General features: G+C 34.1%; 1 protein-coding gene across 2 annotated transcripts in view; it reads right to left on the reverse strand.

The window, feature by feature from the left end:
• LKRSDH (lysine ketoglutarate reductase/saccharopine dehydrogenase) overlaps nucleotides 1-17,356 on the reverse strand; it is a 418,858-nt gene that overhangs the window by 66,443 nt on the left and 335,059 nt on the right. For both annotated transcript variants that reach the window (XM_089635917.1, XM_089635918.1), the window contains exon 14: nucleotides 6,021-6,261. In XM_089635917.1, the coding sequence (XP_089492043.1) occupies nucleotides 6,021-6,261 (241 nt within the window). The remainder of the gene's footprint in view (nucleotides 1-6,020; nucleotides 6,262-17,356) is intronic.

The raw sequence follows: 17,356 nt of genomic DNA on the forward strand, positions 1-17,356 counted from the left end.
CAATTTGTCTTCCTCATCAATAACATTGTACCATGCATAACACCTTTCGGTCACATTGAGTATGTAAAATCATAGGATCTCAACTTACTGACCTAAACCTGTTATATTGTCGCACTTTATTTTGTCTTGAATGACATTAATTTGCCTTGTTAAAATACACCAAGCCAGGTCACTCATATTAAGTTACCCTGTGTCTCAAGGTGCCCCCCTTTTGTATATAAAAATGTATAACATGTATAGTTCACAACATTCGTGTTTGTGGCAATTGTGGTAACACCAAGTGTGTTTCCTTGCTCATTTTGTGTGGTCATTTTAAGTAGGTAAAACCCAATCAGGTCTTAAATAAACCACTACAAACCTCTCTATTGTAAGCAAAGAGTAAGTAAAACCAAATAGGTCTCTTTTGCTATATTCACATTTTTTTTTTGTCTTACATAAAACATCCTTGTTGACATATGTCTTGTATTATTGCCAACCTTCCGTGTAAACTCAGCATAAGTTTGTGTCATCACACATCGTGTAAACTCAACTTATGCTTGTGTCATCACAAACCGTGTAAACTCAACTTATGGTTGTGTCATCACAGTATATTGTAAGCAAAGAGTAAGTAAAACCAATAGGTCTCTTTCGCTATATTTGTGCGCTGTGTAAGTAATTACTACTATCACATCACATGTCTTGTACAATTGTATCTGCTTGTCATGTTACTTTTGTATTATGCTGGTACCAATAACTATCGACATCACCGTATATGTTTATTGTGTATTTTGTGTACATGCCCTATGTATTGAAATGGAAACTTCTGTATCAACTTGAACGTAAATTTGTCTTTCAACCATGATACGAGAGATCGTTATAAAATCCACCATGATACGTGCGAACGTTATAAAATCCAATGCTATACGAGAAGTTCGTCATAATCACTTATTTTTTCGCCAATGCAGCGAATAAGTAATTTGTCTCAATATTTTGATATAAATACCTACTGTCTTATACCCTTTCAATACTGGGCTCGTCCTTTTTCAAATCGTTCAAATTTTTACATGATACGTGAAGACGTCATAAAACTTACCGTGATTCGTGTGAACGATATAATATCAATTGGTTTTTCTTAAATAAGATTGCCACCTGTTTATACTTGAACTACCTGACGTAGATCATTTTACCCGGATATGTCTTGTCATTTTTAAAAACATTTGACACCTTTGTTAAACTTGCCAAACAGCAGGAAATTTCCCTCTTGAAAGAGAAATTTTAAAAAATAACATTGAAGCTGTGCATTCAGCAAATTTTGGTCGAATTGATGCCTATGGACTTCTTGTAACTAAACCCAAGAACTATCTACTATCCATTGACCATGGACTAATCATCGGCTTCACTTTTGATTATGAGGTATCGTGTCGTAGGAGGTCAATCGGGACACGACACAAAAACACCTAACTCGTCGACTGGGAAACGAATAAGAAAACTCCCAGGTTTGTGAAATTTGAGCAAGGGTCTGTCATTTCCTCACAAACTTGTAGAAGATTAAAACGACCCCTAGTCTTTCATCCAATACACACGAAAGACTAGAACTGTATTATGTTGTATGTTATGTTTCATCACACTTTCTTGTAAATGTAATGAGTCAGGAAACCTGCTGTCAAATATATTTCGCTCTCTCCTGAAGATCGAATCTGGACTCTAGCCTGTTTTCAGCAGATTTCTACACTCAACCGTTTCTTTCGTCATCACTTTCACCATGTACATATTGTAGAAAATTATTCGCGGATTTGGAAATAGTACGATAAGCATTGGCTTATCGTCTGTCAAATAAGACAAACCTCATCCACGAATCTTTTTTTCTCACCCCTTCTTCCATCATCTCTTCACCCTTCAATGAAATATATTCACTATGTTCTCTTCTTTGAAAGCCTTACGTTGTTACCGCTTTAGCGATAACATTGACCATGAAAGGTCAATTGTTTTCAAGGAAGTTATTTTCTGTCTCATCGCACAAACATGTTCTTGTATCAGGGGATTTGTATTCAGCACTATTGCACTGAATGGACTATACAGAGTCACCTCTTGATACGAAAACATAATTTTTCACATTTGTAAAATCTCAATTAGTTAGGAACATCTCTATCTTTCTCTTTCTCTGGTTTCTGGCAAGCAAATCTCTTTCTTCTCCCTAAGGCACATTTGTTTCTCTCCAACCATTTTTTCATCATTGGTCTACCAGGCAGGTAAACTTCAAGAATTTTGTTCTAATAATAATTTACCCCTGGACTAAAAAGAAGCCCAGCAGCCTCCCTCACCACCAGCTGAGCCCTCTCCATTGCCGCCTTCACTACCGTCACGGAGGTCCCCTCTCTTCAGCCTCGTCATACAAAAAGCACCCGACCACACCCAACTCATTAAGTGTGAGCCGTTTGTGCAGTTGCGAACAAAGTTGTCTCACAATATAATGACACTTTCCAAACAACAACCCCCGAGCATGTCAGCTCCAGGTTAGTTGTCCGTTCCTGCCAATCAACTGTTGTCTTTTGCTCCATCAAGCACTGACAAAAGCATTGTCCTGCAAATACTAAAACACGCAGACCAACCAAATGCCGTTCGTGCAGACTCACCAAATGCCGTTCGCGCAGACTCACCAAATGCCGTTCGTGCAGACTCACCAAATGCCGTTCACGCAGACCCACCAAATGCCGTTTGTGCATACTCACCACCGATCTCCACTTGGCACCAACCCATGTTATTCGCAGCCCTGCACGCTTTAATAACCAATACAACCTTGCTTACTGCCAGCATGGATCCACTCTGGCATTTCTACAAACCTGAAGCACCTATTTTTGACCTCTGTGATAGTACATCCCCTCCGCAACAACAAAGTTCCACTCCGTGTTCTTTTCTCAGACCCTAGTGTTCATTTGAGTGTAATCTCAACGGGTCATGTGTTAGTGAAAATAACAAGTGCAAAGCAAACTCCGACCGCTACGCAAACAAACAAACTACGCTGCTCAAATCTTAGCTTCCCGGACCAATGATAAACTTAGAGTCATTTTTTTTTCCATAATGTCATGTACTATGTTACTATGTTTTGTCTTGTCTTGTCATGTCATGTCATATGTTACTATGTTTTGTCTTGTCTTGTCACTATGTGTTCTATGTTTGTCATCAATTAGCTAGCACACCCAGTCAATCTCTCTCAATCTCTCTCTCTCGCAAGCCATCTCTCTGAGAAGCCCGTGGCATGTTTTAAGTAAAAGAGGATTCTTTAAGCCTATTGCTTCATTGCCACGTCGCTTTTTCTCGGGCGGGCGGGGATGTGTCACGTAACGAATTGACACGTTCAAAACTCCCGCGAATTCAAATTAGTAGCTGCAGTTGTAACCATTGTTCGCTGTGCGCATGCGTGCACAGCGAGGTTGGTAGCACTGCCCAGCGCTCTACACGCGGGCAGATTCTCCAACGGCCCCTCTCGCCATCTGACCTCGGCCTTGTCAACACGTAAGCGTTGCCACCAACACAGACACTACCATAAGCGCGCCTAAATTAACGACTATTTTGCACAAGTACTTTATAAAACCTGTATCTATTTTGTGCCAATTCACGATGGAGAACTGTGCGCGCCATGGCGCGTACAGTACAGCCGATAACCGCCAGTTGTGGTTCAACAAGTACGAGATCCTTCCTGCAAAACCCATGTAAGCTGATAACTATCATTTCCCTTTATGTGCCTTTTATGTTGAATCTTGCTCACCTACAAAGCTTGCCAGCCAGAACCTAAAATACCGAGAGAGATTGTTCCTACGAAAAGCTAGAAATGTTTAGGATGTTTATGACTCTTTTCAGTTGTGTATCTGTTATGTAAATGTGCTTTGTGAATATACTTTCATATCCCATCTTTGCGTTTCCTTTGACGAATATGGAGTGGTTGTTTGGCCTTTAGTCCCTTGTGTAAAAGCCCAATTGGCTGACCTAACCCCTGATGACACGGAACTCAATTTCTACCACCTGAGCTAACGCCGATTTGTTCCAAGGCACCCTTTTTACGATGGACCCCCCGTAGGGAATATTGCGGCCCTTCACAATGTACTTATAAATAAATAAATTATCAACAACTCTCAATCAAAATAAAAAGACTTAAAACAAAAAAGTGAGCAACTACAACTGGGCCTGACATCGATATCCTCTAGTTCTAGTCTTAATAGGACTGAAGTCCCTACCAAACGATCTACTGCCACTTAATTACAACCCTTTGACGACTGTCCTTTGTCGAGTGGTAAGGCTCTTGACTAGCAAGCGAGAGGTCGCGGGTTCAAATCCAGGCGTGTGCAAGTAAATTTTATTTGATTAATTGTATTATTCCACAATTTACTTATTTAAAATAATACATAGTACATTTACGGCACGTTCTACTGTGGAAAAAACTCTCAGTATCTCCCTGGTGTAACATTACGTTGCTTGGAATGACTTTGGCAATGCTTGGTGACCACATCTCAATAGCCAGAAACTTTTCCACTTTCCTGTACCCAATCTCGTTTCTCTCTCCATTACCTTCTGCCTCACAACATACCCCAATTGGGCCTGCCATAGTCTCACTAGTTCCAAACGGTTGGGGACAGTTGGGACTCTTTTTCGGTTTCACATTTAAAAAAAAATCATTCCATAGTCTCTTGGGCTGTTCTGCTATTGCGAGTATTACGAAGACCTTACACAAATATTTGTTTAACTCGTGACGTGTCATAATGTCGTGGGAATTTTACTTTATTGGTACTCCATTCGCTATTTGTATCCAAACAATATATTATACTCTTTTAAAACGTTTTCTTCATGCTTGAAATCTGATATCTGAATAGTCAGATACTTCAACGCCTTCATCTTCTCCATCTCATTCCCCTTTTCACATCACTCAGTATCACAAAATATTCCAAATTGTTAATTCCAAAGTGCCACCAAGATTTTTATTTGCCATAAAGTGGGAATCATCTAAATATACTGAATTTTACCCTACTTGTTCTTTATTTAAAAATAAAGGCATCATTTGAGCCTGACTTTTTATAACTCAATAGGTGTAAAAAAAAATCTTGCTGCTTCTTGCCCTCTGTATTCTGGGTAAGGAAAAAATGTTTCTAAAAACCCTACAAAATTGCATGTTTTACCAGCATACAACAAACAGTTTCGGCCATAAACGCATATTTTGTCTGTTTGTATTGTGTGAGAATTGGGAGGGTTTCGGCTATGGCCTATTTTTATAAATTCCTCCGCAATCACCTTTGCAAATAAGGGAAACCATAGAAAACCTTAGAGGAGACTGCCATATTGCATGAAAAATGTCGGCCTTCAATGGCAAATAATATTATTTTTATTTTTTTGAATAACTTTATGAGAAAAACCACAAATTATAGTATTTAATTGTTGAAGACAATATTAGAAATTCTCAAACAATAAATTAAAACAGAAAAATTAGAAAAAAATACGGGGGCTTCTGGGACAGGACCTTCGTCTTGCCGGGTCGGTGTTCTGCCAACTGCACTAATAAACTACTTAACTGAACAGCAACAAAAAACTCGTTGTAATATATTTATAATTTTTTCAGAAAAAAAACACCAATATATATCTAAAATTACTTTATATTATCCATACTACTAAATTTTAATCATATGTAAATGAAATCCTTAGCACGGGAGATCTCAGTGAGGATATCATTATATCCATTTGTTACGACAAAAAAAGATAATAAAACACAAAATTATCTTCATTTTCTTAACACATATTTTTATTGGCTGCTATCTTTAAGTATGATCGCAAGATTCAACTCGAAGTAAATGCAATCTATATAGTGTCTTACATAAAAAATATCTTAATTTTATTTTAATTCGCGACATCTATTGACTTTTCTGCAAGTCAAGGTTGAAATTTTCGTTTGAGAATCGCTAATATGTCTGCAATAAATATAATCTGTTGGGATGGAATTTTTTTCGAAAATCACATTTGGGAATTCTGCACTATTTGGTAGGTATTAAAGAACTTACGCTTTATGCAGCTCCGTGATGCCAGGAGAATTGTACGATGCCGTGATGAGGTGTGCCCCAGCGCTGATGCACGCTTTGGCTACCGTGACGTGGAGGTGATAGGGCAGCAGGGACACCACAGCGTGATTACGACTGGCCAGAGCGTCCAAGGAGCCGGCCACTTCGCCTACGCTCAGATAGATGGACTCCACGCCGGGGTAGCGCACGGCTAGTGCGTCTGCTTCTTCTTTCAAGTGAGAGGCTGAGAAAAAACGTTACGATTAATGGAGTGATTCATTCTGATTGGGTTGCGAAGGCGGTTCACACTTAACAAGACATTCGAACACGTGCTCCACCCAAATTGTAGCGTCCTATCAACGGAATGCAATTTTTTTTTCTATAATTCCGTGTTAAGCGCTCAGCTGGGAGTGAAAAACAATTTAAGATAAAAAAATTTATTCACAATTAAAAAAAAATAACAAAACATTTATGAAACGTCAAATTTATTTCTTGGGCAAATAAACGACCATATTAGCATTTGTGTAAACAATTTTAATCTTTTTTATCTCTTTTTTAATGATGTGTTAAAATGGGGAAGGAATTTACAAGGGCAATAAATATATTGTGCATCATCTTTCAAGGAATTTTACTTGATTTTTTGAGTTCTCGATTTTTTGTTCTCTTGAACAAAAAAGACAAAACAACAGTTATTTGATATGAAATGGGAAACTAAAAATAAGAATATACGAAATAAGTAATATCTAATATGATTATTGCAACAACCTCTAGTCTGAAGTCATACGACACTTGAAAAAAAAACCATAACTCTCTTCAAAAACGGGTGGTCCGTTTGATAGATTCCACTATCTTACTAACGGATTTCAATCTTTTGAGCACAGACCTCAAGTGGGAATATTTTTCTTACTCTACCAGTATTTCAATACTGCAAACTAGCGGCATGGATCTCTTTGGCACCTGTGCATAGTTACGAAACACGCCAAACGCGCGCTAAATATTTGTACACGGTTGATATTTTCTCACACGAAAACAGATCGTTTCTACGACTTGTTCATCTTCAACTTCAAGATCCATAATCATCATTTTTCTCCTCAAAAAGAAACTTTACACAACATTCCCAAAGATGACATATTATTATTTTATTATTCTTTATATTGGCTTTCACCCATTAAGAGTGATCTTGGCCATACATTTCAACATTATTCTTATTAATAAATACAACAAATTACAGGATAAAATTGATTACATAACATAACATAACTTAACATAGCATAAACATAACACAACATAAACACAACAAAAACATAACATAAAAATAACATAAACATAACATAACATAACATAAACATAACCTAACATAACATAAACATAAACATAACATAACATAACATACTTAACATAAATGGTACAGAGCTGGTAACAGTAGATTATCACAAAATTATAAAAATAGGAACCTGTGTACAATATAAGTGGGCGCTTTTCGTTATTTAACCAAAGATTTTTCTAAAATTAGGAGCGTTTTTTTTTAAACAGAATTATGAAATTGGCAATCTTATAAACAAACACAGCATATGGGAGTAAACAAATGTGGTTATAAAACATAAAGATAAACATAACACAAACATGCCATGAACATAACATAAACATATCATAACATAACATGAACATAACATATCATAAACATAACCCTACCATAAACATAACATGGGTGTAACATAAACATAGCTTAACAAAAACAATACAGAGCTGGTAATAATAGGTAATTACAGTATTATAGAAATAGTATAGGCATGACATGAAGGAAATCATCTTCCTCAGTGCCTCTGGTGTTATGTTTTTTTATTAAATTAAAAAAATTGATCGTTTTATGACGCCTGGCCTGAATTTTGCTTTATTCATTCTAACCCGATGTTTAAACATTTTTAAAGCCTTCAATTTTAAATGAATACTAAAACTATTGCATGGTAGATGGTTGTATGAAAACGTGTGTTATTTAGCTATCCGTATCAAGAAATCCGAAGCAATTTCAGAAACAAGCGTAATTCTATGCAATTACGTTCACTTCACTGCGATACGTACTGCAAATTTCATATTATATTTTGTTCAGTTGTCGCAGGTAAATATCACAAAATAAAAATGTTAGCATGGCTTTCGTGTTCTCAAATTCACTTTGCAAGTACCGATGTTTATGGTGTACTTAGCGATCCTAAAATACAGCCCGTATGCAATTTACTATTCAAATTATACCCTTCAGTAGAAGTAGGTATGCTATGTGCCGCTATTCGCAATTTAATGTATTACAGTGTACGGTACCGGTAGATACATTGAGCTCAAATAAATTTTAATACTTTTAGTTTCATTTATTTATGTTTATTCCTCTACAAATTACGGTGGTTTCTTATTTAATTGCTAACAAGTAATAAGCAGAACTGTGGGAAGGAATCAATTGATATAAATGGGGTTGCTAAGTTTGGACGGCAACAAAAGGAGAAAAAAATGTAATTGTATTTTAAATTGGAATAGATTGGGGTTCAGCTCCCGGCGGTGTGTTTCTTCCGGTCTACTTCAGAGTACATAAGTAGAATCTTTGGGTCATTTGGAAACAACAAAAGACTCGAAGGTCAAAATTTTGTCTTCCTTCGACGGAAAATACACCGAATTTCAGTGTCGTACCCAGTATTTTTTTACACTAAGCAGCTATTTTTTAAATATATTACTGTTGAAAAGACTAAGTGTTAGTATTTTTTATGTACTTTTTGATATTAAATAATTTAGCGTTTTGTTAAAAAAAAAACGAAAGTAAAAAATCTCAATAATGCTGCATATATACACATATCAAACTCCCCCTAGTATCAAACAAATTAAAACAACAACAAAAAATTACACAAAGCAGTTCTTTTTTAAATATATTACTATTGAAAAGACTATGTTTTTGTGTACGTAAATAATGCGCATCAAACAATTAAGTGTTTAGTTAAAAACAAATAAAAATATCTTTAATATTTTTTTGCTGGATAGTTATATATTGCAAACTCCCACCCAGTATCAAAGAAATTAAAACAAAAATTTTTTTACACAAAATTCATCAATTGGCTTAGGAAATCATCGCATAAAGAACTGACAAGTATTTTAAAAACACAGTCGGAGAAGTTACTTAAAACCATACCCAAGCTATGAAGTACTCTATTGTCTCTAAATACCCTATTTTCTAAACCTAGTTCCCATCAGCACAGGATTACCTAATGAATAAAACTAAGAAAAAATTTACATCTTTTTTATAATTAATTTACCTATTTTTTTTTAAATTATAATACAGTAATTAAATAAAATTAAAAATTCAAATGCTCAAAATTTATTCCATAAAATGTTACATCATATTTTACAAACCCTTTTGAAGAAATTCACTAGTTATAAAGGTACGTCTAAAAAAATTCTTTGCCAACCAGACGAAAGCTTAAATTATTAGTTTTCCTAAAAAATCATCCCCTAAGTTGGCTAAATTAACGTGAAGAGCGTTTTTTTATATTAAATTTTGTAAAATAATTTTAAAAGAAATTATAAAATATAACTCCGCTGAAATATAATCTGCAAAGCTCCAAGCTTTGATACCCCTGCGCCATTTGTCTGACATATCGGCGATTTGTTTCTAGGCAAACCACTGTGGGATTGCGCTCGGCCCGATGCACGTGTAGATTGTGTATCCCTGGCTGTATTCACTTACGACTGGTGTGGCGCCGTACATTATTGAGCAAGGGGTTCATAAATAAACCGACCCCAACTCTGGCCCCGGCCCTGGACTATACATCTCCTGCCCCTTCCGCCCCGGTTTATTAACGGTTTCAGCTGGAAAATGTCGTCTTTAATACGTAATACGTAATCGGGAACGAATTATATGCTTTCCTTAATTGAATATGTGATTAATAATGTAAATATTGTCTTTTACATTGAATTCAAAGCCTTATCTCTTAAACATCTATAAAATTTAACAATTTTTCAACATCAAAAGTCACCGGAGACCAAGATTTCTTTTCCATTTTTATTCCAAATAATGTCTGGTTTCACTGGTTAACGTAAGTCATGTACGTCCCTTAACAACCTGTATAACTTATTTACTAGTTTTTGTTAGAAATATGGAATAAGCACAATATGTCAACTTGAGTAAATTTTTGTATTCAGAAAATGTTGGGAAGTAAGAGCTTCATAGATCCACCCACAGATGGCAGTGCATAGAGCTTGCGTGGAAGTCCGCAAGGTGGAACCAGTGGCCAGTAGTCGCCAGGGCCAGTGAGAAGGTTTCCAGAGAAACTTACTGTTACAGATTCTAGTTAGCCAGCTTATAGTTAGGTCGACTATATAGTCGCCATTATATTACGCGGAGTATTAATAAATCCCTGATTAATCTAAAAGAACCATTATTTATAAACTCTTTCCAAGAAGAGTTGGAGACCTGTTTGTACGAACACAATAGAAACCAAAATAAATTCATCAAAACTTCATAGCTAATTATCGCGTTTACTCCAGATAAATAAATCCCTCTTATTTCGTAATGCCAGAGCTTTTCAGAGCCATTCCATAGCTAATGGTCAGAAAACAAATAAAGCATCTTATTTATAATGATAAAGAAAAAACGGATTATAAACTGAACAAAACCTTATTATATCATACCAAATCTTCTCTTTTTTCATCATAAAGTGATTCAAACCGTATTATTAAGTTAGTAAGCATCAGAGTTAGGCTCTCGCAAATCTTGTCATATTTCATTATACACTGACTAAAACTATATTATTAAGTTAGTAATCATCAGAGTTAGGCTCTCGCAAATCTTTTCATATTTCATTATACATTTACTAAAACCATATTATTAGGTTAGTAATCATCAGACATAGGTTCTCGCAAATCTTCTCCTATTTCATTTTAAACTGATTAAAACCATATAATTAAGTTGATAAGCATCAGAGTAAGGCTCTCGCAAATCTGTTCCTATTTCATGTGGTTATAAAATAAAAGTACATATGTTCAAACCCAAAATATAATGATTTTAAAAATACATTAATTGTGTAAACTTTTTCACGTTTCAGTAATTTTGAAAATTTTCATAATTTTTGGATTAAATTAAGCGAATACTCGCCTTCCTAATTACTGTAAAAGAATTAAAATTATTTATTATGCAATAAAGAATTCCAGTAATTTAAGAACAACATATTTTCATAAAACTCACTCCTCAATCCTCACCTTGTTACTTGAATACCAGTATTTTTGATTTCACAGTTCAAATAATTATTAAAATTTGCATTTTTCAAAGCCTGCCATCACAGCTACCCAGTAAAATATAAAGGGGTGCGTGTGACGTCATAGGTATCTCGGTTGTGTCAGTTTACAGTAGGGTCAATCCCACTCGGGTTTGGGTGAAATCAACAAATTTCAATTTTAATTTTAACAAGATTTTCAAAAAATAAATTCCCTTGTGAGAGTCTACGCAGCGACTTAGTACAAACTTGTCCACATTTTAATGCCATGTGGCCGAACGACCATTGAGGTAAAAGTGTAAGATCTGTCACAACCCTCTAAGTTTAAATACACAATATAAAACTAATATATTCAAAAACAGCGTTTGTTGATCTGTTTTTTAAGTCATAATATTTTAAACTCAAGTACCTTATTGTTTCTTTTTTTTCTAAAAAAAATAAATACTAACAGCAATCATTTCAACGCTAAGCTCAAAACCAAAGCCGAGAGTTACACTGGAAACAAATCTGATACCAACCGTAATGCAGTAGAAATAAATTTATTAGATTAACGGACTTAACCCTTTCACCCCCAGTGTTAATTCAAATTAATATGAACTTTGTGAATTTTTTACCTTAACTGTAGCTTTTTAGAAAAGCCATGTTTTCGTTTTCTTAAAGCTTGTAGTCTTTTCCGTGGCGTCTATTTTTTCCGCTCGGTTGAAATCCTTATTCCCGCCACAAAAACGATAAATATTTTGACATCTGCTGATTGTGAGTTTCATCGAATTTCTGCCGTCATTGATTACTTCATTTAAGGTGAGATATCAATATTTTCTACTCAAATTACAAATATTTCAACGCATTAAGATGTGTTCTATAATAATAACATCAGTTCAATTCACTGTTCACAGTCATTTGTCAGAATATTGTAAATGAATTTCAATGTTCATTCAAATTAACACTGGTAGTGACGGACATGTTTTCGACTAGTATGGCGAATTTTTAAAGATTTATTGTCCTAGATTATTTATTTATTTATGAATGAATTTTAGTTAAAATGTTATTTGTTTGTACCTTAGAGATTATCACTACATTGTCAATGTGCATTTTTGACATGAAACAGTTATTTGTATTATTTTTGTGTTATGTTTATTTTACGTTTCTATTTAAAAAATACCCTCTGACGTCCAATGTTAATCCAAATTAACATAGAAAATTTTCTAAAAAAAAAAAAAAATTAAATGCCAAAAATTTTCAAATAATTTTCTGAGGAATATTCAAGAATTACATATTTTATATGTGTGGAAACAATAATGCGGGTGTGAAAGGATTAACTGAGGAGCGTTTCAACTCTGACACTACATTGATTCCATTTCAGTTATAACGCCAACGCCCGGCCCCTCGGCTAAATCGACCGCATTCCTTGAAATATGTGATGAAAGGCTTTAAATCACAGTGAAAGAAAAACAGATAAACCATAGCTGCAAGAAAATATGCAAATTATTTATGAAAACGGACATGCTAACGACATCTGGCGGAGAAAGAATTGATCCAGCTTGCTTGCAGTAGACACCTGTAATAGTTGAAATTAAATCAAGGTTCCGGGACTTAAGCAGAGAGGTCGTAAAATCGTCTAGGACGACTGGTACTTCCCCTTTTCCTAGGCCTATAAATAAATATTGAATTTTGTCAACCAATAGATCTGAACAAAGAGCTATAAAATTTTGAGTAACCAATCAGTGAGCGGAGGGAGGTGTGTCTACGACGGACAAAGGAATAAACTTTGGATCGGGCAATGAAAAAAGATAATTAATGGCTTCTTCTTTCCCACAGAAATTAGAGGTGAACGCACTTTAGGGTCAACATCGACTTTCAAGGTGACAAACTCCTGGGAATGTTTACAATAACTGGGACATTTATGGGGTATCGAACCGTTGAAATCGAGTGCTTTGAAGATTTTACAAATTGTAAAGCGCACACACAAAAATGCAATGAAAAAAATTATAAACGCGATAGTATAAAAAAAGGACGGAAAAGCGAAGGAAAGTTACTGGCGGAATTTCAACTGTAGTGCAATTATTTATGATAGAAGGAGGGTGTCATGTTCGATAAAAATCGTACTAAAGAGAGGAGTGAGTGTTGGAAACAATGGAAATTAATCGTTATCAATTTAAGATGAAACGGACATATTGGTAAATCAATCTTGAATGAAAATCTCGCAAAAAAAATACACATTTTAGAAAAGTGCGGCGATCGAATGGAAGGTTAATACAGATATTTTGGACTGCTACGAAGGTCCTAGGGACGTGAAAATCGAGTATCAGAAGAAGACAGTAAAACTAAACATATATCGATAGATTAGATTCAGGAAAAGTAGACATTTTCATGATTATTAGGTTAGATATATATTAGAGTTACCCAATATTACGGAGGGATCGAAACAAGATAAAAGGTTGGCGGTCTCATGTATATTTTGAAGGATAAACAATCAAAATCCGAACATGATTTTTATTTAAGTTAAGGTAATAAACGATTAGAAAAGCGATTAACTTTAACGTGGACCTTATGGAAGTATTTAGATTAGTCAAAAGAGATTAAAATTAATAGGTTTGAAATTAAACTAAATTTACGAGTCTAGTACCAAAATTTTAAACGTAAACAGATGTCAATGCATATGTTTTATGTGAAATCTTGTAAGTGAGGGATGGAGAATGGGCGGAGATTGGGTCAGGCAATAAAAATGACAGATATCCCAGAGTCTAATTAGGTATATCTCCCATAGAAGTGTGGAAAACTATATATTAATTAATAATAAATGAAGTATGAAATTTCCCAGCAGACCACACACATCGGGAAAAGTGGAGAAAAGATAAAAGGAAGGGTAAAGAACGGAGATAAAGAATAATCCAAGTGGAAAAAAGTGATACAATTCAAATTTATCCGTGAAATAAATAAATACGACTTGGAAAATGAGTAATTATAAGAGTTATGAGAAATGACATAAGAATCAAGAAGAAATTGTGCAAGAAAACGTCGCGGATAAAAATAAAATTCAAAGATAAAGGAAAAACTCAAATCTGCGTCATGGAGATAGAAAGTACGGGTGGAAATGGAAAAGCTCATATAAGTAACAATAAAATTAAGTAGAATTTAAACAAATCGAAATTCAAAAATGCGTAGTAAAGATTTCGACATGGATTTAAACAATTTCGCACGAGATGCATAAAATTGAGATCTGTATATATGTTATTGAGGACGGACCTATCGCGAATTGAGAAAAAAAAGGAACGCAAAATCATGAGATTTTAACTACATTTTTGTATGAACAGAGGACAAAGGGAGCTTAGGCGATTAACACAGACTTACCCGATTCGGACCCTATCGACTTAGATTTGTGAGATAAAAACTAACTACCGCCCAGAGCCGGAAAGCAGAACATCTTATAGAAGCACAATCGATATTGATGGGAGGGATGTTCGGATTTACGAGTTGATAGGAGATAGAATTAAGCATCAAGAGAAATTCAGATACGTCTTTTGGAACCTGAGAGGGGTATAAAAGATGGAACACATCAGTCAGGAGTCAGTCGCGCCGAGGGTTTGAAAAGTTGTTACATGGCAGTACTACGTCTATTGGTAAAATTCTAGTGAAATAATCTAAGTGTTAAATTCTGAACAAGTCCCTGGACTTAGAAAGTTTTGTAAAAAGTCTTAAATTCAGTTTCTAAATTCTGAAAACCCCACCAGTGAAGTTTTGTTAAATCAGTTTAATTTGGTTAAACAGTGAAAATAAATATAATTTAAACTCAGTGCTTAAAAGTGTTAAGTGAAGTGCAAAAAGTGAATTGTGAATTAATTAAAAATTTAAAAATAATTATTTCATTCAAAGTGAAAACATTCAAATTAAATTTAAGAGTTTGTTATCGTTAATCTAAATTGAACGTGATCGCGTATTGATATTTAAAAATAGATTATAATTTAACGTCAATTTGGTTAAAAAATAATAATAATAGTAATAAATACTTCATCTTAGGTTAAAAGAAACACAAAAACAAAAAAAAAGGATTCGATAATAATAAACGTTTAAATCTTTGTTCTAAAATTAACAGTTAGAAAAAAATTAATTTATTAATAGTCGAGTAAATTAAAAGTTTGCCCAATTTGGAATAAATTTTCTTATCAATTTATATAAAAAGAAATTTAGAATTAATAAATTGTTCAATTAAAATCCATCGTGCGTATAGCGACAGTGTTAAAAGTGTTTGTCGTTTTAACCGGAATTTTAATCATCAGTCTATCATTTCGAAAAAAGTATTTTAACAGCTATCATTCAAAAGCTTAAACTAGAAAAGTGTTATTAAATCAACGGGTTTTCTGAATTAGGATTTCGTTCGGAAGAAAAATTAAATATCAGCTAATTTATACGATTCAAGCGAGAATAAAAAATTAAATAGGAATAAATAGTCGAAAAGATTTATTTTGAAATTAGTTGAAAAATACAATTAATTAGGTAGGATTTCTTCATCAAGGTTGTTGTGTACTACCCGACCGGAAATACCTTGACGTGGGTGAGTTTTCCTTTTATAAATAATTTTCAGGTCCCAGGAGACACAGAAGGGCTGTGAAGTGGAAGTATATCAATTGAATATTAAATTAAAACAACAAAACAAAGAATTACACATTAATATATGTATATTGTATATTTGTATATATATTTATAAATATAAAGTAAAATATTGTATATAAAGAATATATATATGAGTAATGTAATTATATATATGTATTTTATTTATTAATCGAAGCATCGAAATGGTAGCGATTTTTTAATACCTACCCGAGGACATATCTATATTATTGAAAAAGAAAATATGTATTTATTAATATTCAAGACCATGTAGAATCATATACCTTATATTTATTTATTAATATATGTAATCTTAGTTAACATATTTTGATAATCGAGATATGTGTACTTATATATGTATATTTATTCTTCAATTAAACCTAGTAAATTTACTAAATTCGGGAAATGAAATAAATAGTTTAACTTCAATAAAGGATTTAAAAATATTTTAATAAATAGTGCGCAATAAAAGTAAAGAGGCACAAATGACTTCTAAGGAATTTTAAAATAAACAAATCTCACATTTAGGTTAGTGTGTCAGGAGATGTTTATATTATTTGTTTACAAAACAAAGGATCACTGGAGAATTGGGTCAACCGCATAGTTTGAAAACGACCTTGGCCAAAATTAGTTAGTCACAAAGGATTTTATTAATTACCCGAAACAGCAGGAAGATGCGTGTTCTCAAATACTTATCAATCACAAACGACAATTGAAAAATCACGGGTTAGCCAGATTTATATCAAAAAATTACATGAAACATTTAAATATCATTGATTAGATAGTCGCATAGATTTTTATTAATTACCCGAAACAGCTGGAAGATGCGTGCTCTCAAATACCTATCAGTCACAATCGACAATTGAAAAATCACGGGCTAGTAGGATTATATCGAATAATTATACGAAACATTTGAATTTTATTGATTGGGTGCTCATACAAAACCCCATCAGTTGCCTGAGATATTTGAGGGTCGAGTACTCTCTAATGTGGCAATCAACCACTTGAAACAATTGGAAAATCACGGGATAGGATGAACAAAAATTAATGTTGAACCCTGGAGGTAAAATTTAAAACAAATACAGTTCATCAATAGGAGGCAGTGGTCGCTCCTATAACAAGACCATTAACCAAATCAAATAGAGATGGCGATTCTCTTAAATAAAAACGTCAAAACCAAACAAACAAAAGCCTGGAGTTCGATAGCTCTCCAAAACAAACTATCAAATATGACCTTATTCTACTAGTATTTATTAGTATCACCTTATTAGTACGTATATATTCGGTTACCAGACCTAGAGCTTCGCAGAGTTCTTGGCGCGAGATCCGAGCTCGGGATGCGAGGTAGATAGCCTCGTATTGTGAGTTATAAACCTTTCCCAAACTGTATGTATACATATATTTATTCGTATGTACTGTTTACTGGAGAATGCGGACCTGCATACAGCTTGCATTTTAGGTCTTATAGACTACTCTCGCATTTTCTCT

Source organism: Hesperophylax consimilis, chromosome 9 (assembly GCF_061612785.1).
Source record: "Hesperophylax consimilis isolate HC1 chromosome 9, BYU_Hcon_1.0, whole genome shotgun sequence".
Lineage (NCBI taxonomy): Eukaryota > Metazoa > Arthropoda > Insecta > Trichoptera > Limnephilidae > Hesperophylax > Hesperophylax consimilis.